At 39.1% G+C, this 22,467-nt stretch overlaps 8 protein-coding genes across 10 annotated transcripts in view; 5 read left to right on the top strand and 3 right to left on the bottom strand.

Annotated features, from left to right (window-relative positions):
- Positions 494-3,502, top strand: LOC104763844. Its single transcript, XM_010487229.2, has 4 exons — positions 494-1,468; positions 1,679-2,023; positions 2,839-3,068; positions 3,149-3,502. Exons 1-4 carry the CDS (start codon positions 595-597, stop codon positions 3,425-3,427), a joined length of 1,728 nt encoding a protein of 575 aa, XP_010485531.1. The 5' UTR covers positions 494-594; the 3' UTR covers positions 3,428-3,502.
- LOC104763843 (starch synthase 2, chloroplastic/amyloplastic-like) lies at positions 3,521-7,380 on the bottom strand. Its single transcript, XM_010487228.2, has 8 exons — positions 6,690-7,380; positions 5,711-6,374; positions 5,534-5,598; positions 5,345-5,422; positions 5,119-5,229; positions 4,996-5,040; positions 4,733-4,906; positions 3,521-4,643 (listed from the first exon to the last, which is right to left on the bottom strand). The coding sequence occupies exons 1-8, from the start codon at positions 7,008-7,010 to the stop codon at positions 3,687-3,689; spliced, it is 2,415 nt and encodes an 804-aa protein (XP_010485530.1). The 5' UTR covers positions 7,011-7,380; the 3' UTR covers positions 3,521-3,686.
- On the top strand, positions 7,997-8,778 carry LOC104763841. The gene is made up of 2 exons (XM_019240767.1): positions 7,997-8,447; positions 8,720-8,778. Exons 1-2 carry the CDS (start codon positions 7,997-7,999, stop codon positions 8,776-8,778), a joined length of 510 nt encoding a protein of 169 aa, XP_019096312.1.
- LOC104767296 lies at positions 14,882-15,349 on the top strand. Its single transcript, XM_010491339.1, has one exon. The coding sequence runs from the start codon at positions 14,888-14,890 to the stop codon at positions 15,347-15,349; it is 462 nt and encodes a 153-aa protein (XP_010489641.1). The 5' UTR covers positions 14,882-14,887.
- On the bottom strand, positions 15,489-16,981 carry LOC104763840 (peroxidase 27-like). The gene is made up of 4 exons (XM_010487226.2): positions 16,698-16,981; positions 16,368-16,553; positions 16,120-16,279; positions 15,489-16,034 (listed from the first exon to the last, which is right to left on the bottom strand). Exons 1-4 carry the CDS (start codon positions 16,908-16,910, stop codon positions 15,628-15,630), a joined length of 966 nt encoding a protein of 321 aa, XP_010485528.1. The 5' UTR covers positions 16,911-16,981; the 3' UTR covers positions 15,489-15,627.
- Positions 18,025-19,733, bottom strand: LOC104763839 (pyruvate, phosphate dikinase regulatory protein 2). The gene is made up of 3 exons (XM_010487225.1): positions 19,256-19,733; positions 18,412-19,054; positions 18,025-18,287 (listed from the first exon to the last, which is right to left on the bottom strand). Exons 1-3 carry the CDS (start codon positions 19,643-19,645, stop codon positions 18,181-18,183), a joined length of 1,140 nt encoding a protein of 379 aa, XP_010485527.1. The 5' UTR covers positions 19,646-19,733; the 3' UTR covers positions 18,025-18,180.
- LOC104763838 (binding partner of ACD11 1) lies at positions 19,901-21,539 on the top strand. Of its 3 annotated transcripts, XM_010487224.2 has the most exons (6): positions 19,920-20,081; positions 20,176-20,213; positions 20,326-20,471; positions 20,569-20,644; positions 20,714-20,815; positions 20,899-21,357. In XM_010487224.2, exons 3-6 carry the CDS (start codon positions 20,356-20,358, stop codon positions 21,355-21,357), a joined length of 753 nt encoding a protein of 250 aa, XP_010485526.1. In that variant the 5' UTR covers positions 19,920-20,081; positions 20,176-20,213; positions 20,326-20,355. The 3 variants fall into 3 exon arrangements, with proteins under 3 accessions (XP_010485525.1, XP_010485526.1, XP_019096160.1); XM_010487223.2 differs by lacking the exon at positions 20,176-20,213 and having other exon boundaries at positions 19,901-20,081; XM_019240615.1 differs by lacking the exons at positions 19,920-20,081; positions 20,176-20,213 and having other exon boundaries at positions 20,356-20,471; positions 20,899-21,539.
- LOC104763837 (homeobox-leucine zipper protein ATHB-20-like) overlaps positions 21,615-22,467 on the top strand; it is a 2,626-nt gene continuing 1,773 nt past the window's right edge. The window contains exons 1-2 of the mRNA XM_010487222.2: positions 21,615-21,975; positions 22,065-22,450. Coding sequence (XP_010485524.1) covers positions 21,831-21,975; positions 22,065-22,450 — 531 coding nt within the window. The 5' untranslated portion in view covers positions 21,615-21,830. The remainder of the gene's footprint in view (positions 21,976-22,064; positions 22,451-22,467) is intronic.

Genomic DNA, 22,467 nt, shown 5'->3' with positions numbered 1-22,467 from the left:
TTGATGTTGTATTTGGTATGATCTTGTTAGGTTGAAACTTGAAGCTTTTATGCAGGGTTACATAAAAGATGTTACTAACATTGAAGAACATCATGTGTGTTTGTGTGTCTGTTAGTTCGTTATGTTCTTCATATGTGCTCTGAATGGAGCTTGAGAAGTGATGAGCTTCTATGTGGATTGATAAAAAGTTACAAAATCATGTCACTAGTTCCATTTGTCTGCCGTAGGTTAACAATTAGAACTATGGAGGGTCAAGTTGGCTCTTCTAATAAAAAAATTGATTATAGCCAATACATGGCCTTATAGGTTTAGTTTAACACTAAAACGGATATTTTTCTGTTAAAATCCGAATATTTCCAACATGTTTAAAATTTCAAAACCAAACAAAACTTGAATCAATAAATAAGGAGGAAAGAACATTCAAGATAATAAAATTGACCCTTTACCAACTTTATTTATTAATAATCATGCTGAGGGACAAAAATTCCAACAGGGCTCTTTCTCAGCAGCTTCTTCATCTCCTTCTTCTCGTCTTTATAAAGGCACTCTTTTGAGTCCCTTTTTTCCTCTCTCTCTGCCTCTGTGTGAGATTTGATGGCTATACTCTCAACATGTTGGCTAATTATAGAATCCATAGTGATTCGAGATGGTTTCTTGAGATCGTCTTATCTGAAACTATACATGCACCCTGTTGTTCTGTTTCTTTGTCAACTTCTTATATGGCTCTATCTCTTCTTTTTATGGCTTCTCCCATGTTTTCAAACGTTATACAACGCCTTTTCATCGGTCTTGGTCACGTTCTCTAAGCTATTTACTAGTTTTCTCCAAGTCATGATGGTTAGAAGGGAGGCTACATGTACCATTGAGTCTAGGAAAGAGATCAAGAATACCCTTAATAACTTGGAACTTTCTAGAAGTATTCATAATCCGATTCCTGCCTTTAGCTTTTCTTTTAAATATCAAGTGGATACTCAATTAAAAGTTCTTCTAGCTCTGCGAGAAGGCAAGATTCTTGAAGAAGAAGATGAAGACGAACTTTTCTACGAATTTGATCGAGAAGATGTTGTTGAGCTTCTTGAAACGGAGGGAGAGGAGGAAGAGGTACCAGACACTGATGATGACATTGTTGATGCTGTAGACATGGAGAAGAATCTTGAGTTCGAAATTCAGACGACTATGCCACTAGATCAAGAAGATGAATATTCTATAACCAGTGATGACGAAGAAGAGGATATAATAAACTCAGACGTGGAGAATGATGATCTATCTACTCTAGTAGCTAGCGACAGAGATCATCCCTCGCCTTTATCTATCGCAAGCTTGGATTCAGCCTGCCAAGATTCAGTTGTGAGAGAGAATCAAACACATCGAGTTGTTGAAGATGATGAAACTGATCAAGTATACAAGAAGTACTGCGAAAGAATGAGATGGTATGACATACTCAGCCGCGATAGAACCTATGGCCTAAGTAAGTCTACTTTTATTTTTACTGTCTTTATACAATATAATTTATAACTGGGGGAGACACCGGATGAATCTAAACTAGAATCTCAGGACCTACACAACAGTCAATTTGTCATTTTTACAGCATTCTCAAAGACTAACAATAATTGAAACCAAAGTCTTTTAAATATACTATAGTTTACCAACCAGTAATATTGATTTTTACCATTCCTAGGTGTGATCACGAACCAAATGACGGCAAGTAGTTTGCGCTCATGGGGGGAAACGGCAGAGAAGAGGCTAAAACAAAGCATAGAGAAGGACCTTGAGCTAGTTTATGTTGCTCAGTCTTGCTTATCATGGGAAGCGCTTCAGCATCAGTACATTACAGTGAGAAATAGTTCAAAACCCGCTGATACGAGAGGTGTGTTACATGACGTTATCTCTAGAGAGTTCCAAAACTTTCAGGTCTTGTTAGAGAGGTTCTTGGAAGATGAAAGGTGCCAAGGAAAAAGAGTCTTGAGCTTTGTTCAAAGAAGATTTGAGTTGATGAGCTTCTTTCAAGTCCCTCGACTTTCAGGTAATTTACTTTATTTAATTGTCACATAAATCATATATTAAAATATACATAGCTAGAATTATCAAATACTTTTCTTGGTGTGTGGGTTACATCGAGTATAAATTGGGAGTTCATATAATAGTTTTTAATTACGTTGGTTGGAATCGTAGGAGCAAAAATCTACTTTTTTTTAGCAACAACGATTAGTTATGAATCTTGCTTTTTCTTATAAAATTATAAAGATGTGGTCATAAGATGAGCTTTAACAAACTTCTTGACTAAATTCTAAAATCACTATCAAGATTCATCACTCTACTCCTTAAGAAACATTTTAAAACTCCAAATATATTTCATTTTAGATACGACGACTAATCAATAGATTAAATTTTTAATTTAATAAATTACGTGAATAAAATACCTTATAATTTGGAATCCTAATTTGTATTTCTAAAGAAATAGTCTAGTTTTGGTCTCTAACAGGTTATGTGTCGACAGAATCTTTCGACGTAAATTGGTGGATAAGTCACACAACTCACAAGTCACAAGAACACCCCTTATCTTACTTAGATGACTTGTGTGACTTGTGATATAATATCTACCAATGAATATTAATCAAGAAAAAGATGTGCTATTGTGCTTACGAGACTCAAAAAAGAAATTTCAAATGTTGAGGGTTAGAATGATTCATCCATTTTATTCATTGGTCGTATAATTTCACATGATACTTTATTTTTGGGGTCAATTTCTCTTCATTCTAGATTCTTTTTCCATATAGAATTGTCTAAGTTTTGTTTTGAACTCATAATTTCCTTATCTTTATCTTAATTTTTCCAAAGGATATAATAGAGAGGGACCTCATGAAGGAGAAGAAGAAAGACAGGACAAACAAGTGTTGAAAGCAATAGAGAGATGTGTTGAAGTCTTCTACGACTTTGTGAAAGTAGACATCAAAAAACCTTTGATTTGGGAAAGACTTAAAATCTCTTTGACTAAGTCTCCTCTTATGGAATTGGAAGATCCTAGAGACTTTAAGCTCTTTCTTGACCTTAAAAATTCACTCCAAAAGGTAAATATACTTTCATAAACAATTGAAGACTTTTAATTTTTTTTTATCAAAAAGTCTTAATATTTCTTTTATTTGTGAAGAAGGAACAATTGTTGAAGGAGATCCAAGGGAACCAGAAGAAAATTTGGTTCAAGAATAAATCTTCTAATATGGAAGAAGATAAGATTGAGAAAAATGAACATATTATTATGTTAGTGAGGCTCATAATGATAGATTTAAAGCTAGTGTCTAGGGTCTTACACATGTCTTTAGTCTCATCTTCTCACCTCAAGTGGTGTCAGAACAAGCTCAACAACATTCACTTCAATGGTGACAAGATTTCTAGAACTTTCTCTCCTATTTTATTCCCATCTTCTTGATTTCTTTAAGTTAGGGTTTTCACCATTTGTAATTATCAATCTACTTTGTCAAGTATATCTATCACTTTAGAATTACTATAGAGAGAGAGAGAGTAACAAAGATTAACAAGCTTGATCCTTAGACCACAAGGAGCTTAATGGCATGAGAATTTGCCGAGCTCCAATGTAGTTTTATCACCAAATCTACACAACTAAGCTTCTTAACAACTCCAAAAACAGGTTCTTTATAGACAGTAAAAAAAAAGAACATTTTATTAACTCACCATTGATATTTAGCAGCGACAAGAACTTCTTCGTACTTCTCTGCAGCATTATCCCAGCTCAAATCTTGTGTCATTCCTCTTCTCTGAAGCCCTTCCCAACTCTGTTTATACTCTCTATACGTCAACAAACAGTTTCCTAAGGCATGTATCAGCTTACCTGCTTCCGCACTATCAAATGTCCAACCAAGACCAGTTTCACTATACGGGTCAAACTGTTGAACTGTATCTCTCAACCCTCCCACAGCATGGACCACGGGAATGGTTCCATAGTTCATTGCGTAAAGCTGGTTAAGACCGCATGGTTCGAATCTCGAAGGCATCAGCAATATGTCTGCACCAGCTGTTATTCTGTGAGCTGTCTTAACCGAGAACCCAACCCATCCCCGTGCTTTATCTCGGTATTGATGCTCCATTTGTCTGAGGACCTCTTCAAGATCCGGTCGCCCTGTGCCTAACATAACCAGCTGAACATCCTGACTCATCATCCATGGAACTGCCTCAGCTATCAAATCAACACCTTTCTGGTGATCCAATCTTCCAATAAAACCGATCAGCGGAACATCAGGTCGAATAGGCAAACCAAGCTCTCTCTGTAATGCAGCTTTGCATTGAGGTTTACCAATGCCAAGTGTCTCCACGGAATAGTTGGTATAATCATCAGAGTGCAAGTGAGTATCAAATTCAGGGTTCCATTCTTTTGTATCAATACCGTTCACGATTCCTCTAAACTTCCAGTCGTTTTCATTTATGATGTTATGCAGACCCCAACCACCTTCTAAGGTCTTAACCTCCCAGGAATATCCATGGCTAACAGTGAGAACTCTATCCGCAGCTTTTAGACCAGCCGCGAAAATGTTGAAGTGCTCACCTCCTACGGGGTCATATAACTTGAAGGTATCCAAGTAATGCCCCGGTAAATCCACGCATGAGAAATCATCTACTGGTCCCCGACCCTAAGTTTACACCTTTAGGTTAATGCACAGATCTTTGGATATAACAAGCATGAAATAAGTCACTTCTTGGAATGAAAAAATTTTCTAACCTGATGAGCAATGTTATGGATTACAAGAACAGATCGTGTGTATTTCATCATTCCGTGATCTCGGTAATAAGCTTTCAGGTAAACTGGTAGCAACGCAGTGTGCCAATCATTTGCTATAAAAGCCAAATTTCCATCTCCATAACACACACCTCCACAAGGAACATACCACGGAACCTGAATTTTTTTTTCAAGAAACCGAAACTGGTATAAGAAGAAGGCAAAATATCGATCTCCTGTTCAAAATCTTGGAGCAAAGGGTTTACCTCAACAGCAGCCTTGCAAAATAAAACCATTCGCTTCAAGATATCCTGGATTCAGATATACCAAACTTAGTACTTGTAGGCTGAATTTGGTAGAGAACAGGGAGAATAAGATAGAAGTCTTACAAGTCGGTTTCCACCGTAAATGTTATTACTCAGATGCCGGAAGACAGGGCTATCAATGAAAACAAAATCAACACCATCTATATACGCGTGGAAGTACATTACTTCCATGTCCTGCAGTAAAAATGTGCTCCACATCAGTTTTCTCTACCTCGTCTACTCTTTGTTAAGGAATTTAAATGAAAAGGAAAGAAAAATTCCAATCTTGATACATTAACAGCTTTTATACCTGCCCGGCCACCTTATACCTCTTCCGCACCCCTAAATCTTTGGCTTCCGCATACTCTGCATACCGAGGAACCACAACCTAGCAAGGAAAAATACAGAAAATGATTAACTCACTAGTTTGAGTTTCGATGTCCACGATCAAATAGAGAGCTTTGATGACACTAAAAAGGCACTGTTTGATAAACATTACCATAACCCTATGTCCACGCCGAGCCAAAGCTTTTGGCAAAGCACCAGCTACATCTCCAAGGCCACCTATAAAGTTTCACAGTGTTCAGTTCGTGTACTCCAAGAGAAGCCTACTTATGCATGAGTAAAACAAAGCCCGCACAATCGATCAAAGGTAAAAGGAATAGAAATAAATTACCTGTTTTTGAAAATGGAGCACACTCTGCTGCTACCAATATGACATTCATGACATTTGCTCCAGCCAGTGGAGGCGGCATCTCTTCGTCCTTCCCAGGTTCATTAGTTTCGCTACTAGCTTCTACATGTGTTTTTTCCTCTCTTTTTTCCATGTACTCCTCGGTCTCTATACTTGATGTTTCAGGAGCTTTAGTCAGGTAAGAGGGTAGTGGGTCTGACCAAAATGCACCAGCGCGAGAATTACTCGGCTTTCCAGGAGAAGCTACGGGATCAGAAGTCTTCTCAGAAGATGTAATAGTAGAAGAAGGAGGATCTAGACTAGAGGCTACTACGCTAGACCAAGGTTTCCCATAAGCGGCTACACTGGATGGTTTCTCAGGAGAGGTTACAGGGGAAGAAGATCTAACAGACACTGAGCCTTGTTTGCTTTTCTTCAGGGATTCAGTACTATTGGGAGATAAAGTCTTATGTTCTGGTTCTGGTTCTTTGTTCAAAGATGACTTGCCATAACTGCTTGCGCTGACACTACCGTTTCCGTCTCCATCCATCTTCTCTTTCATTGTAGTATCCGCATTTGCATTCACAGAAGAACCATAACCTTTCCCATCATCCAAGTTAGATGTGCTCTCTTTTATAGATGAGACCAGCTTCCTCCTTTCAGCAATCTGAAGAGTAACATGAAAGACAAAGTGAAAGAACATAAGACACTACTAATGTCAAAGAACAATTCAAATAAATCTAATCCTAAAACTACGACTCAAGAACAGCCTCCATAGAATTAAGCATCACAAACACCATTATATTGACACATTCTCACTTGCAGCATAGTTTTGGACAAAAAAAAAAGGACCTTTTATACTCTAAAGATCTCCAGGAAGCAATTGAGTGACCTAATTCCTCACATTGAATCATTACCAAAAGGCTAAAAAAGGTAGCTTTACTATAGACCCAAGAAATCAAAAGGATGGATCAAGTAAAACCTGCTGAAGAAGGTTCCTTTGCATAGCAAGAACTTTCTTGCTCTTCTCAATGGTAGCCTGAAGCGCATCCTCTGGCTCATCTCCACCGGTAGGTTCAGAAGAATCAGAGCTGCTAGTGGCCTCAACGCGCCTCACACACTTCCATCGATGTCTAAGAACGAAGCTCCGACCACGAAAGGAAAGCGACCCATCAGGGTAAGAAACTCGGAGGAGACCCGAGTTCCTCAGCGTAGAAGAAGAAGAAGAAGAAGAAGAAGTGACTCGACGGTGAGTCTTGATTTGACACAGAAGGGGAAAAGAGCTCTCGGCAACTGATGCCATTAAACTTGATTGATTCAACCAATTCAAGAAAAAAAAAAGTTTTCTTTTTTGTTATAAAGTAATGAGAAGATGGATCACACACAAACTCGGACAAGTTTCATCAACGAAATCGGACAGACAAAGAAAAAACTAACTCAGAATGATCCAAAAGGCGAAAGCTTTGTCTGTCGAGAAAATAAAAACGAGTGCTTTGTGAGTGTAGTTGCGACGGCTATGTTGTTGCTGTTGTGGATTGATTATAAAACGAGAGAGAAAGAGGAATCAAACAAAACAGAGTCGTGTGAGAGAGATTTGCCCAACAGTGGGGCCACAATGATCTTTCACCATTTACAACAACAAATACTCTCAAATACCATTCGCGTGATTCATGAGCCTTAATTAATACTATGCAATTCTTATTTTTTTTTTCTGTATCTATTTGTTGTTGGGGATGGATCCATCTATCTCCACATACGTAGTTTTTAGTTAGGCCTCGAGATTTCCCAAGAATAAATCGTAATCGTCCAAACAAAAAATACAGATATCAAGAAGACTCTTTAGCATAATCTATAATGCACCGTCCAATTCTTTTGACCATTCCTTTCAATTTTTTACATTTTAAACATGCACAAATTGATTTCATTAATTATATTTTTTGAATCTTTCTAGAATTAATTCAAATGAAACTTTTGATATTAATTATTAACGTTTTTTAAAAAATGCTAAAAATTAAATGTTTTATGCAATTTAATGAAACTTTTTTTATAAACTGAAGTATATTTAATGAAATTTATATACATCCAACGATAACGAAATCGTCAATGTTTAAAGTTTAAACTACATAAAGTAATTTTTTTTTTTTTTTTTTAAGTAACAACCAAAAACTCACTTTTATTTATTTTATTTTAAAAAAAAAGAAACTGATTAGTTGGATAACATTTAATCGACTATTGTGTATAACATACAAAATTTAACTAGAAGTAATAAAAAGGAGATTAAAGATAAAAATGAAGATGAATAGTTGTGTTTTCATGGCATCTCTTCTAGTGATCACCACGTTGGTATTGTTTGCTTATCCAAGTTTGGCTTCAAAACTTGAAGATAACGAGGAACCGTTGATAGATCCCAATGTTGATTTAGATCCGTTTGCGAGGTCCCCGACTACGGATGAATACAATAGAGACAAGAGTCGTAAACTGCCAAAAGATTTTTTAGAGTATGCCCTGTTTTGCGGTCAATTGATGGGAGAATCTAGATGTAACGATGAAGTCCTGTCTGAGATTCTTCAAGATAAACCAGCTTCGAGGTATTGTTGCATGAAAATGATGATCTACGGCGAAGAATGTCACATAGCTTTTAGGGAATTTATGTTTAAGGTTTATAAGTTCAAACAATTTGCTTCTAAAGCCCGTCCCCGGATTCGTCAGGTCTGGAACAGATGTTATGCTGAAGTTGGAGGTTTTTTTTTTTTTTTTTTTAAAGATACCATTTCATTATAACCCTTCAAGAGAAGTTTAATACAATAGGAGGCAAGATATAAATAAGTTCAAAAAGAGCAACACATGTTCAAAGACTGGAGCTACTACTAGTCATTACGGAGGTTGGAAATGGGTAAACCAAAGAGCGAGATGAGTGTCCTGAGTCAAATTTGTTAAGGGTTGAGCAGCTCTTGAGGTCCGATCCAGTGACAACAGCTTTCTACGAAGTGTTAGCTGAATTTCCCTCTGCAGTTGGAGCTCTGTACGAGAAGAGGTGGTATGAATTCTGGAGTTGCGTTCTCGCCAAATGAAGTAGATAAGGGCTTGAAAAACCAATTTGCAGATTGAATTGAGTCTCCTGATTGTGGTGGGGTACTTAATCCAGTTGAGGGCTCCATCAAATGTTGATGTTGTTGATGTGTACAAGGAGGAGAAGAGAGCCGTCAATAGATTCCTGGAGTAAGGACATTGAAAGAATAGGTGATCCCTCGTTTCCATACCTGTCAAGCAGAGAAGACAATAAGGAGGAACGGGTAAGCTCCAACGAATTAGTCTGTCTCTCGTTGTAAGGCGGTCCTGAACAGTAAGCCAAGTCATAAAAGCCATCTTTGGGATTCTTTCCTTAAACCAAACTTGCGAAGACCAGGGAACTGAAGGACCAGGAGGATGAAGGTGCTTCCAGGTTCTCATTGAGGAGAACGTACCATTCGATTGATCTTGAGAGAGTTTCCAATGGTATGTATCACAGCCAACGTCTGGGTCAGGAGGAGTATGATCGTGTAAGCAAGATCTAAGTAGCTGGATAATCGGGTGACGTCCTCTTGGCAAGGACCATTCACCATTTGATGTTGCTTGTCTTACACGAGCAAGAAGAGTGATTCCGGAGACTCGAGGTCCAGAGTCACCAAGGATGTCAATGAGAGGTCCAAGACCAGTCCAGTTGTCGTGCCAAAAGAGGCAAGCATTACCCGAGAAGACACTACAGTGGATGAAAGGTCTCACAAGAGGTCTTAGCTTACACAAACGTCTCCATAACCAACTTCCGGAGTTTCGAAAATCAACATCCCAGAAGCATTTATCCCTTATGAGCTTATGATGAACCCAGGAAACCCAAAGGGAACCAGCCTGAGAGTAGAGTAGCCATATCAGCTTGAGCCCAAAAATCTTATTCCAATCAACTAGCCTTTTTAGTCCTAGCCCCCCAGCAGACTTTGGACTACAAACCGTTTCCCAAGCGACCTTTGCTCCCCTGGCTGTGTCCGCAGTACCAGTCCACAAAAATGCACCACAAATTTGCTCAAGCTTAGTCATGCAAGCATTAGGAAGCAAGAAAATCGAAGCCCAGAAGTTTATAGTGCTATTGATTACTGATTGAAGTAGCTGAAGCCTGCCAGCGAAAGATAGATGTCTGTTTGTCCAGGAGTTTATCCTACTTTTCACCTTGTCTAGAAGTGGCTGATAATCGGAAGGAGAAAGCTTATGAGTGATGAGCGGAACACCCAAGTATCTCATTGGCAACGAGCCATGAGAAAGGCTATGTTGAACTGCAAGTTGACTGAGAGTGTCACTGTTATTTCCATCCAGAAACAAACAGGTTTTCTGCAAGTTGATACCCAGTCCTGAAGCTGTTTTAAACTGAGAAATGATATTCAGAATTTCAACCAATGATTCTTCACTTCCATCAAAGAATACTAGAATATCATCAGCAAAACTAAGATGAGTGATAAGAGGATTGACACCAAGAGGATGAGGTTGAAATCTTCCCGAGTTGGCCGCCTTGTCTAATTGTTTTGACAATATATCCATGACTAGCGTAAACAAAGGTGCCGAGATAGAGTCACCTTGCCTTAAACCTTTTCTCCCAGGAAAGTAGCCAATCAACTCCCCATTAAAGCTTACCGAGTAAGAAGGAGAGGTGTAGCATGCCTTCAACCAGTTAATAAACATCGGTGGAAGATTATAAGCCGAGAGGATATTAGTGAGGAAACCCCAATCCACATTGTCAAAAGCCTTGGACAGGTCTATTTGAAGGCAGCCACGGGTCACAGAGCCTTCTTTGTTGAAATCCGCTACAAGCTCAGTTGCGAGTAATACGTTTTCACAGAGAAGTCTCTCGGGAATGAAAGCTGATTGATTTCTTTGGACTGTCTGACTGGTGATTAACTTTAAACGCTTGGCAAGGATACGAGAGATGATCTTGTAGATGGTAGAGCAACAAGAAATGGGCCTAAAATCTGAAAGCTTCTCAGCAGCGACTGTCTTAGGGATGAGAGCGAGTATAGTGGCGTTAATCTGTTTCAAAAGCTTTCCAGTCATGAAGAACTCCAGAACAGCCTCAATAACAGCAGGACCAACGAGAGCCCAGGAGTCTATGAAGAAATTTACTGTGAAACCATCGGGACCCGATGCTTTATTCCTTGGAAGTAAAAAAAGTGTGGAGGTGATTTGTTCAGGAGTAGGTATAATGGTTAGTGAGGCTGAAAGATCTTCAGAGCATCTAAAAGAGTGCAGCTCACTAATCGTTTCCACTGAAAGGGGAACTACTGAAGGATCTGATGTACCCAACAAGCCTTGATAATAGTCCAAAATCATTGATTTTAGAGCCTCCTTGTCTGTTATGCGAGCTCCATTTTCATCAATAAGGGATCTAATTAAGTTCCTCGCTTGTCGATCCTTCACCGAGTTATGAAAAAACCAAGTATTTGAGTCTCCTTCAGTGCACCATCGAACCCTTGACTTCTCCCGAAGGAAAGTCTCCTCCGTTGTAGACATAACTAGCCAGTGGCTACAGGCCAGTCTTTCTTCCTCAAACAGTGATTGACTCGGAGAGTTTAAGAGATGATTTTGGATAGTCGTCAATGCTTCCAACGCTTCCGTTGACCTAGCCTGAATATTGCTGAAGTGAGTTCTATTTAAGAGTTTGCAAGCCATCTTAACAGCTTTGAGCTTTTGACATAAGGAGAACATGTGATTTCCATGTAGGATTGGCGAATTCCAAGCTTCCTCAACAAGTCCAGGGAAGTCAGGGTGAGAAGCAAAGAAGGAGTAGTACTTGAAAGGGACCTTCCTCCTTTCCTCTGCTTGTGAAGGCGTAACTAAGATAGGAGAATGGTCTGAGCCTCTTGGAGCGTCAAAGAGTGCATTGGAGTTGGGAAAAGCTGTCAGCCACGGTTCATTGACAAGGACTCGATCGAGCTTCCTAGTGATGGGATTGAGATGTTGACTGTTGAACCAGGTGTGCTCCGCACCCCTACTAGCCAACTCCATGAATTCGCAATTGTCAATACATTGCTGGAATTCAACCATACCTTGGATTGGAAGAGGGTAAGGAAGGAGTGAGTAATGCTCCTCAGCTCTGAGAATCTGATTGAAATCCCCCAGGATCATCCAGGGGTGATTTCGTTGGAGTTTGTAGTTGTTAAGTTCCTGCAGAGACTGCCATAGCTCCCTTCTCGCTATCATACAATTCCGAGCATAGACAAAAGTTACAGAAAAGGAAAGGTTGGTAGATGTATCGAATACTCCACAAGAGATGAGCTGATCAGTTTTCTTGTAAATGATAACATTGACAACAGGGTCCCAAACTATCCAAATTCTACTATTCTGAGCGGAAGAGCAGTAATTGTAGTCATAACGCCAACCAGGAAAGGTACGGTTCAAAATAGTAGCCGAGTTCTCCAATTGAACATGTGTTTCCAAAATTCATCCTAAAAAAGGTCTAGAAGCTTGAACCCATCTCTTGAGTTCTACTTGCTGGAGGGAAGTATTCAGACCCCTAATATTATAACAAAAGATCTTCATCATCATCAAAAAGGTGGGCAAAAGGCTGAAAGCAATGCTTTCAAGCATGATGAAGGTGGGAACGCCCCTGGACAGAGAGACGTCCCCTATTAGCAGTCTTAGATGGCTTAGCACTTGTTTTTTTAGGAAGTGTGGGATTGACAACAACTTTAGGTTGATCAGCAGATGACCTGTTGTGAGCAGGATCTGAAGACGCCTGAGCCTTGCCCTGCTTCAAAACTAACTCTTCATCTGGATTCAGGACTGATGAACTTGAACCCTGAACTTTTATGGTGGCTACAGACGAGCCCTTTGGAGATTTAGACCGACGCTGAACAACCTGCCAATCATTCGGAGAGTCCGCTGATGGGGAGTCCAGGTATTTATGAGTGGCTGATGGAGGGGGAGCTAAAACGGGAGCAGCTGAATTCATTGGGAGAGTAGGAGTGTTTTCAGGCGAGATCTTTTCTGAAGGAGTATCTACCAGAGGGTCAGGAATAGGGATACCAGCAACTAGATGCCCTTTAACTTGCCAAGTTGACTGGGGTCCTTTCTTGACGGGAGGAGGAGCTTGAGCTGAGGATATGTTAGACGATGCTGCAATCTTGTCCTTCGTTGGAGCTACAGGGCATCTGTGAAAGAGATGTCCATATTCTCCACAGAAATCGCATTTAGGCGGTAAACGAGGGTACTCAACCCATACTCTTAACTCGTTACCATCATCATCCTCAACTAGAACGGACTGAGGAAGTGGCTTACTAAGAAGAACCTCGACCTTGATTCTAGTATCAGTAGATAATGGTGGGAGTTGATGTTTCTCTGTGTGGAGTGGTTCACCAATACCAGAGGCTATTGTGCTAAGTCCCGGGAGTGAGTATAATTGAGGGGGCACATTCTTTAATATAACCCATATTGGAAGTGATACAAGTTTGAGCGGAGTGAGGGTGACTGTTGGTGTCCAGGGAGTGACCGTGAACAGACAATTGCCTGCTTGCCAGCATCCCACCTCAAGAACCCATTTGCGAGTAAGCTCCGAAGGGATGTAAATGAGTACCAATCCGTTGGGGAGACTTCTAATGCTTATCCTGCCATTCTTGCCCCAAATTGGATTGAGATCCACAAAGATTTTTCCAGGAGGAGGAGGATTACCGTGAAAGTGTGCGACCAAGTGATCCTTCCATGTCTCTGACGATTTTAGGATAACTGATGCTGGAGCACGAACCCGAGGTGTACCGTCCTCGGTAAAGCTAGGTTGAGCTGCTTTTTTGAGATTCCGGAGACTCGGGTTGAAACGCTCTGCCCAAGGGAGCTTTGTGTCCGCAATAACAGGCGATACATCCTCTTAAGGCAGCAAGATAGGGAGATTAGAGCCTGATTCCACCGTAGCCGCAGGAAGAGGAACTGTGCCTTCTGAAGGTGACGGGAGAGGAAGTGAAGAAGAATCAATAGTCTGAACGGGAGGCGGATCGGGAGGGGGAGAGGTCGAGACCACAATAGCCATGGAAGAAATGAAAGAGGAGGGAGAAAGAGGAAGATTCTCGACGGCGGCGTGAGGCCTCACCGTCGGTCGAAGATCTAGGGTTTCGCCTTTTTAATCGCCCTTTTTAGAGAGAGAAAAAAACTCTCTCTTTAATCAAAAATATACTCTTTTGAAGTTGGAGGTTTATTTTAACCATTTTCTCAATCCCTTTATTGTATCCATCCAACTATATATGTAAACCAATAAAATCATACTCCATCTGTTTCAAAATTTATGATGTTTTAAGCAAAGCAGACAGATTAAGAATTTTTTACTTTTAACAATTTCAACCAATCAGAAACAATATTGCATAATATAAAATACTAAACTAATCTAAAAGTTGCATTGAAATTTGAAAACATCTTATATTAAGAAACAAAAAATTTCTTCAAAACATCATATATTTTAATACGGAGGGAGTAATATTTTGTTATTTTTTTCAAACGAGTAAGCGTTATAACTTGAGCCTTATTATAATGTGAATTTCAAGACTTTTAAGAATTCTAAATACAGCTTTATTCCCAAGAAAACAATCACATTAAATGAAGAAAAGAAAAATAAAGCGATAAATAGAAGCAAACAATAATAATCAAACTCACATAGATATATTTTCATTTTTATACTATCTCTTAATTAGGAACCCGACACATCTTACGGATCTCCCCAGCACGACCCGTGAGAACTCCGCTCCGACCCATTTTCACCATAGAGACACCAAAGTCATGAAAGAACATTGACCCATGAGTTCTTAGTTGCTGCAAGACATAAGCCTTAGTCTTGGAGTTGTCCAACAGAGCAGCATCCGATTGGAAAAGGCCTCTTCTCTTAGCCACTAGCGTGAAGTAGCTCACGTCAAATTGAATGTTTTATGCAATTTAATTAAACTTTTTTATAAACTGAAGTATATTTAATGAAATTTATATACATCCAACATAACGAAACCGTTAATGTTTAAACTACTAAAAGTGAATAAATATTTCCTTTTTTTAAATGTGTAACAACCAATAACGTACTTTATTTATTTAAAAAACTGATTAGTTACATAACATTCAATCGACTTTTGTGTATATATAACATACAAAATTTAACTAAAAGTAAAAATAAGGAGATTAAAGATAAAAATGAAGACTAATAATTGTGTTTTCATGGCATCCCTTCTAGTCACCACGTTGGTATTGTTTGTTTATCCAAGTTTGGCTTCAAAACTTGAAGATAACGAGAAACCGTTGATAGATCCCGATGTTGATTTAGGTTCGCCGTTTGCGAGGTCCCCGACTTCGGATGTATACAATAGACACATGTCTAGTAAACTGTCAAAAGAATTTATAGAGTATGCCATGGTTTGCGGTCAAATGATGGGAGAGTTTAGATGTAACAATGAAGTCCTGTCTGAGATTCTTCAAGATAAACCAGCTTCGAGGTATTGTTGCATGAAAATGATGATCTACGGCGAAGAATGTCACATGGCTTTAAGGGAACTAATGTTTAAGATTTATAAGTACAAACAATTTGCTTCTAAAGCCCGTCCCCGGATTCGTCAAGTCTGGAACAGATGTTACGCTGAAGTTGGAGGTTTATTTTAACCATTTTCTCAATCCCTTTATTGTATCCATCCAACTATATATGTAAACCAATAAAATCATAATTTTGCTTTTTTTCAAACGAGTAAGCGTTATAATTACTTGAGCCTTATTATAATGCGAATTTCAAGACTTTTAAAAATTCTATAATACAGCTTATTATTCCCAAGAAAACAATCACATTTAATGAAGAACAAAAAAAAAAGCGATATATATATATAGAAGCAAACAATAATAATCAAACTCACATAGATAAATTTTCATCTTTTTTATACTATTTCTTAATTAGGAACCCGACACATCTTACGGATCTCCCCAGCACGACCCGTAAGAACTCCGCTCCGACCCATTTTCACCATAGAGACACCAAAGTCATGAAAGAACATTGACCCATGAGTTCTTAGTTGCTGCAAGACATAAGCCTTAGTCTTGGAGTTGTCCAATAGAGCAGCATCCGATTGGAAAAGTCCTCTTCTCTTAGCCACTAGCGTGAAGTAGCTCACGTCAAAAGTCTTGAAACTTCCTGGATCCATCTCTAGAGCCGTCGTCGTATCGGTTGGCTTGCATTTCTGCCTGAGTTTAGCTGCGTACTCCGAGTCCAAACTCGGGTCGCTGTCTCCTCTTCCGGTGAAGTTGTAAAGCCGGTTTGTCACTAGCGGACAATGTCCGATTCCAATAGTGTGTCCACCTTTAGACAAAACATGTGTATTTTCCATATATTAATACCAAAACAGGTTTCTATATAATATGATATCATTCAATATTTTACGTACCTGAAAGAATGACTAGATCCTTCTCGTTGAGGCCGTTTAAGCGAAAATCTGTGATAAGCTTGGTGATGTTATCAAAAGGCGATGGCAAGTTGACCTCGTTGATATTAGAAACCCTGCCGTCTCTTCTTCCCGTTTCAACTTCCCACGATGGTCCTTCAAGCTAAAAATGTATATATTCATAGTAAATATAGGGAGCTCTATGTGTATGTAGAAATTAACTTTGTATTAATGTGATGGAGATTACTTACTGCAACCATTGCGTCTCTAGCGACAAGTGCCAAGACATCAGAGCAAGAAACAATGCCCGGGCACACTTTTTCTAGAGCCGCCTTGGAATCGTCTATGATGCCAAACCCTCTAAGGCTTAGGTTAGGAACGGCACTCTTCTCGCCTTGATTGTTCGATTTATCTAACAATATTGATCCGTCACATCCCTGTTAATTATAAGATTTCACGGATCAGACGATAGATAATACAACACATTAATCGTTTTACTACGAATCTCACAATGTTAAGAAGACGTGACGTGATGAAAAATATAAAAGTCATGAGTCACTTCACGCTTTACATAAACTTACTCGAACAAAGCAGTCGTGGAAGAACATTCTAAGCAAAGGAGCACCAAGAGTAGGCGCTTTCTTCATTGCTTCGAACACGACCTTTTTGACAATACCCTCGACTTGTGGGCATGTTTTGCTGTAGAAACCTACTTTCAAACCTTGCGAAGTGGCTTGAGCAAACAACATCACTAAGAACAAGCAAGAGACAACTAATCCCTTAGAAGCAGCCATATTTAATTTGAACTGTCTCTTTAGCTTGTAGCTCTGGACTTTTGATTAATTGATGATGAATTGTTGATGAAGGTCGAAGTTATTTATACTCAATTAAGTAAGTAGTTTAAACTAAATTGCAATATTGTAAGTGTTTGTGGTTAGAACATTGAAATTAATTAACATCAAAATGCAGTTGAATATCATTGTTCTGCGGTGGAATGCTTGTTGTATTTTTGTTGTTCATAAGACCAATCATTGTTTCTATGAATATAAAGAGTGCAAATTGACAAAAGTCGTACTATATTTGTGTATAGAAAATATGTAAATTTGTGTATATAATATCTACTCGTGTTTTTCCTTATGTATGGTGTACATATATAAATTGTTACACCACAAAACAAAGGGCAGCCTAAATTTCTTGAAGACCAAATAAAATACAAATTGGGTTTTAAAAATTGCAAATTTTGTGTGTCTTTACGTCACTAAGACGCCTATATAGTTCCTCTAACAAGAGAATGACACATATAGTTTGGATAAAACAATGTATTTATACTACTTTAATTGCCATATAGCTCGGGAAAATAGTTTCCTAACCGATGGAAGAATTTAATTAAACTTTAGTTTGTATTTTAGATTAATATATCTACGTATGCATGATGAATGAATGAATGTTTAATCTTTGGACGTTATCGAAAACAATTATTTGATCCCACATGCATCCATGCATTATAAGTTCCCTGTAATGTTTCGTGCATGTTCTTCCAATTAGGCCTAATCATATGACCGCTACGCTTTAACCTTTTAAAACTACCGCCATCTCGTAGCATTCTCTTAAATTAAAAATTGTCTTTCATGGAATCCAGAAACGTTTATCAACTTCGCCAACACATCCAAATTGCAATGTTTCAACTGAATGCTGATGATAATTATTCTTTTCTTTCTATACAGACTATTATATTACCATTATCTAATTAAAGAAATTAAACACAGGCCCGTATTAAATCTTATCCAAGAGAAGTGAGCGTCTAGTGGCATGTGCAACCCCTTTTGGAGGAAATTGCACCTCCCCTAGTTCGATCCCCCTCTGGAGACGGCATGATGTGCATCTCTCTTTGAACATGAAAATAAAAAATTCAACTAAAATAATTACTGCTTCTGTTTGATTTGTTATTAACTTATTATATTACCGATACTTTATTCACTTAATACAAAGGTCTATCTTTCAATTCTGGAAATACTACCAAACTGTTTCATATCATATACTGACAATACTGTCAAAGGAGTGAGCTTAGTAACGTTGTGAGATACACGGTACTGAAGTAGTACTGTCTCTATCATCATGGTACAGCCGCAAAATCACAGCCGCGGTTTCTTCAATCGCCTTATTGGTCACATCTGCAACCACCACCACAACCACCAAAATAACATGAGAATACTTTCTACTTGAAAACCTAGTTGTTGCTAACATAGTAACATTGAGTAACAAAAATGAGAATAAGTTTTAAGTGTTGTTGTTTACCTATCACTGCCCATCCGGGGTTTTCCGCAAAGAACCTTGACGCGAAATCCAGTTCTTTCCGAACAGGATCGATCCCTGAGTAATTGTTTTCTGCCTGTGTATCTACGCCTAAAGTTTTAGCCCTTGTTCTCCTAATCGCTTGAAGTACAACGAGCTGAATCTTCAAAGCAAAAACCTTTCTCGGTTCAACATCAAAGAGTGTCCTGGGTGGTTCCACACCCATCACAAACGGTACGTTCGCAACTTTGTACCCCTTTTGAGCTATGTAGGTCGACAACGGCGTCTTCCCTGTCCGAGAAACCCCAACTAGAACTATATCAGCCTTGCTTAAGTTCTCGGGTAAAGTCCCATCATCTTGCTTAATAGTAAACTCAATGGCTTCAATCCTTTTGAAATATGCATCATTGAGAGTCTTGACCCTAGTACCAGGTGCTCCACGGGTAAGACCTGATGGAGAAACACCTAAATGAGACGCAATGCCTTCGATGATTGGTCCTAGGATATCAACTGAAAGCACACCGCATTGATCGCAGGCTTGTTTAGCGGACTTAGCCATTAAAGGGTTTGCTAAAGTATAGAAACACATTGCTCCTTCCTTAGCCGCTTGGTTAATAATCTCTATTAGCTTCTCCTCATCCTCAACCTGAACAGAACAATAACCCAAGCCAAACCAGAGTCATAACAATTCTCAAACCCTAACAAAATGAGCTTGTTCTCATCCCTAACGTGACAGTTCCAAAACCTAACTCATCACAACTCAATAAAACTAGGTACAAAGATCATTAATTGTAACTCCGATGATGAAACTTAAAAGGAAATAAAAAAGATTGTGTTTTTTGCTTACCCAAGAGAAGAGATGAGTATTAACAGAAGACCCACGATTCACCGAGTAATTTTCGAATTTCCCCAAAGCGGCGTTAACGGAGTGCTCAGCCGTCCACCCTGTCCCGTCGGAAATCAAATAGATAGACTTTCCCGCCGTTATCTCAACGTCAATCGCCGACGTCTTCTTATCATCCTCCTCCGTCTCATTGGCTTCCGTTGCTTGACGGCAATGCGTGTTATCGGTACGGCGAATTGGACGGTCGAGCTTAACACAACCGGATCGTAAAGCTCGGCCCATGGACCAGCGATTCAATTTGGGACTAATCTTCATCTTCGGACTCGACGAGCCTGTCGCAATAGGAGGTTCGGATTTAGGTTCGGGATTGCCTGAGACGCCGTGTTGGCTCATCGTCAAAGATAATGATAAACCACGGTTACGATTTCAGCTTGTCACGCCGGCGTTAATTATTATCCAATCACCGCGGTCCAATCGCTTTGACATGAGATATTGACGGAACTATTTGTCATTGGGCTTTAGAAACAGAAATGGGCTTTCATAAGCCCAATAAAGTCAACATATTGCGCTAATTATTCAACGATGTAAGATCAATAACGCGCATCATTAGAGCGTATCGTTGACGCGCGGATTAGAACATCATCCTCGTCGTCCACAAAACAACATCGATACCGTGCCGACAAAAAATGAAAAGAGAAAAGAAAAGTGAAAAATTCTCTCTCTCACAATCAGTCACACGTATTCTGTGTTGTTCTTCTTCTCCGTCTCTTTCGTTGCCTCTGCTTTTCACTCTTTCCTGATCAGTTTATGCCTATTCTTTATATATCTGGTAAGCTTTAAAACACTAATCGAGTTTTTTTTGTGTGTGCTTCTCGAAGTTTCCGAATTTTTTGTTGATACTTCTCATTTAAATTGTAACTTAGGGTTATGTTATTACTCTGTTCTCTCTGCAATCAATTTGGTATGGACATAGAATTTAAAGAAGGGCCACTTTATATTGTCAATAAATGACCTAATCGTAGTTCTTGAATTTGTCAAGAAAGCTGATTCAAGAATCTTGTTTTTTATTTTAGGTATCTAGGTTTGTGTAAGAAAACAGAACAATGTATCCTTGTGGTTACGTTGCTGAAGTCACCAACTTGTCTCCTCAAGCCACTGAGAAAGATGTTCTTAGTTTCTTTTCTCACTGTGGAATCGTCGAGCTCGTCGAGATCACCGGGTAATTTTATAACGACAATGTTTACAGTAAACTTTTTTAATCATTCAAGAGACATTTTTATTTTTAGATTCTTGTTTAATGTCTCCATGTATCTCAGGTATGAAGGGGATGCGTTAACGGCTTATGTAACCTTCAGAGATGCGTATGCTCTGGATATGGCTGTCTTGCTTAGCGTAAGTGAACTCCTCAAAACATTCCAAATTGTCAAATTATATTCTCGTATTGATTTTTAACCTTTTCAGGGAGCTATGATCGTTGATCGAACCGTTTCCATATCCATGTACGGTGTCTATTTACATGAATCTAACCATCTCACACCAAAAGAAGAAGACTATAGTGTAACGGTAACAAAAACAGACCTTACTATATTACTTTGCTTATATAAGAAGCCAAGTCTTAAAATACTTTCTTTTCTTGAGGTTTAAAGGCCACTCGTTCGGATGCTTTTGCTTCATCACCTGGAGAAGTTGTAACCGTGGCTCAACAAGTTGTAAAGACAATGTTGGCTAAAGGCTACGTTCTAAGCACAGACGCCATCGGTAAAGCCAGAGCTTTGGATGAGTCTCAGAGATTCTCAAGCTTGGTAGCCACCAAATTGGCAGAGATCAGCCATTACATTGGCCTCACACAGAACATTCAGTCCAGTATGGAAGTCGTGAGATCAGCAGACGAGAAATATCATTTCTCGGAGTTCACAAAATCCGCGGTTCTCGTCACAGGAACGGCTGCCGTGGCCGCAGCCACCATTACAGGGAAAGTGGCTGCAGCTGCAGCGACTAGTGTGGTGAACAGTCGATACTTTGCTAATGGGGCTTTATGGTTCTCAGATGCTTTGGGCCGGGCTGCAAAAGCAGCGGCCCATATGGGTGGAGGAGGAAGCAGTTGACTCTTCTCGTTTCAAAACATAATTAAATGTCTACATGTGAGGTTCTCTTCTGAAGGGTTGTGACTTGTGTGATAAAAAAACATCTTGAAGATATTATTAGTAACGTTACATGTTATTACTTGTATGTTTATGAGAAAACTATAGAGAGAACTTATAAAATATATGAACAAAGAGTTTATACATGAATATATGAATAATAATAATAATAATATAAGCCTAAGCTTTATTAATAAAGGATGGGTCCTAGAAACCTCTCTAACTTGATCTTTTCTTGCTTCTCGTTCTTTCTCTTCCTCTCTCTCTCTTATATGAGAGGTTGATGAGATCCACAAGAAACTCCAAACTCATTTGTTACTGATTTCCAAATTTGTAAACAACAAACCATTTGATTCATCACTAGATTTATTCCAAATTCCAATAGGAGCATATCAGTGATCTATCATTCTGAGGTATTTTTGTACGTACATATATACATGTATGTGTTTGATCCAAACGCAGACGCAGACGCAGGATTGAGATTGGAGATGGCGTTTCCTCAACATGGTTTTATGTTCCAACAACTTCATGAAGACACTAGTCAAGATCAACTCCCTTCATGTCCTCCTCATCTTTTCAGTGGTACTCACTTGCTCTCTCTATCTATCTCTCTGCTTAAAATTGATTTAAAAGTCTTGAATTATATATTTTGCCTTTCTTGAATTATATAGGAGGAGGAAACTATATGATGAACAGATCCATGTCTTTAATGAACGTGCAAGAAGATCATAATCAAACCTTGGATGAGGAGAATCTATCAGACGATGGGGCGCATACTATGCTTGGAGAGAAGAAAAAGAGACTGCAACTAGAGCAAGTTAAGGCATTAGAGAAAAGCTTTGAGCTTGGGAACAAGCTGGAGCCAGAGAGGAAGATACAACTAGCTAAAGCATTAGGGATGCAACCGAGACAGATCGCGATTTGGTTTCAAAACAGGAGAGCTAGGTGGAAGACTAGACAGCTCGAGAGAGATTATGATTCACTCAAGAAACAGTTTGAGTCTCTTAAATCCGACAATGATTCTCTACTTGCCTACAACAAGAAACTCCTTGCTGAGGTATGTAACTATATAAA

Source organism: Camelina sativa, chromosome 19, assembly GCF_000633955.1.
Source record: "Camelina sativa cultivar DH55 chromosome 19, Cs, whole genome shotgun sequence".
NCBI lineage: Eukaryota > Viridiplantae > Streptophyta > Magnoliopsida > Brassicales > Brassicaceae > Camelina > Camelina sativa.
The sequence above is the reverse complement of the archived record's forward strand: the minus strand, read 5'-3'. Positions and strand labels throughout refer to the sequence as shown.

Excerpts from the sequence above, each read along its gene's own strand:
- LOC104763844 (XM_010487229.2), top strand. The coding sequence starts at position 595 with ATGGCTATACTCTCAACATGTTGGCTAATTATAGAATCCATAGTGATT. Across the intron at positions 2,024-2,838 it reads TCAAGTCCCTCGACTTTCAG|GATATAATAGAGAGGGACCT; the intron begins GTAATTTACTTT and ends ATTTTTCCAAAG. Across the intron at positions 3,069-3,148 it reads TTAAAAATTCACTCCAAAAG|AAGGAACAATTGTTGAAGGA; the intron begins GTAAATATACTT and ends TTATTTGTGAAG.
- LOC104763843 (XM_010487228.2), bottom strand. The coding sequence starts at position 7,010 with ATGGCATCAGTTGCCGAGAGCTCTTTTCCCCTTCTGTGTCAAATCAAG. Across the intron at positions 6,375-6,689 it reads AAAGGAACCTTCTTCAGCAG|ATTGCTGAAAGGAGGAAGCT; the intron begins GTTTTACTTGAT and ends GTTACTCTTCAG. Across the intron at positions 5,423-5,533 it reads GGCGTGGACATAGGGTTATG|GTTGTGGTTCCTCGGTATGC; the intron begins GTAATGTTTATC and ends TTTCCTTGCTAG.
- LOC104763841 (XM_019240767.1), top strand. The coding sequence starts at position 7,997 with ATGAAGATGAATAGTTGTGTTTTCATGGCATCTCTTCTAGTGATCACC. Across the intron at positions 8,448-8,719 it reads ATGTTATGCTGAAGTTGGAG|TTGGAGCTCTGTACGAGAAG; the intron begins GTTTTTTTTTTT and ends TTCCCTCTGCAG.
- LOC104767296 (XM_010491339.1), top strand. The coding sequence starts at position 14,888 with ATGAAGACTAATAATTGTGTTTTCATGGCATCCCTTCTAGTCACCACG.
- LOC104763840 (XM_010487226.2), bottom strand. The coding sequence starts at position 16,910 with ATGGCTGCTTCTAAGGGATTAGTTGTCTCTTGCTTGTTCTTAGTGATG. Across the intron at positions 16,280-16,367 it reads CTAGAGACGCAATGGTTGCA|CTTGAAGGACCATCGTGGGA; the intron begins GTAAGTAATCTC and ends ATACATTTTTAG. Across the intron at positions 16,035-16,119 it reads GGATCTAGTCATTCTTTCAG|GTGGACACACTATTGGAATC; the intron begins GTACGTAAAATA and ends TTTTGTCTAAAG.
- LOC104763839 (XM_010487225.1), bottom strand. The coding sequence starts at position 19,645 with ATGAGCCAACACGGCGTCTCAGGCAATCCCGAACCTAAATCCGAACCT. Across the intron at positions 19,055-19,255 it reads ATACTCATCTCTTCTCTTGG|GTTGAGGATGAGGAGAAGCT; the intron begins GTAAGCAAAAAA and ends TGTTCTGTTCAG. Across the intron at positions 18,288-18,411 it reads CCCCGGATGGGCAGTGATAG|ATGTGACCAATAAGGCGATT; the intron begins GTAAACAACAAC and ends TGGTGGTTGCAG.
- LOC104763838 (XM_019240615.1), top strand. The coding sequence starts at position 20,356 with ATGTATCCTTGTGGTTACGTTGCTGAAGTCACCAACTTGTCTCCTCAA. Across the intron at positions 20,645-20,713 it reads ATATGGCTGTCTTGCTTAGC|GGAGCTATGATCGTTGATCG; the intron begins GTAAGTGAACTC and ends TAACCTTTTCAG. Across the intron at positions 20,816-20,898 it reads AAGAAGACTATAGTGTAACG|GCCACTCGTTCGGATGCTTT; the intron begins GTAACAAAAACA and ends TGAGGTTTAAAG.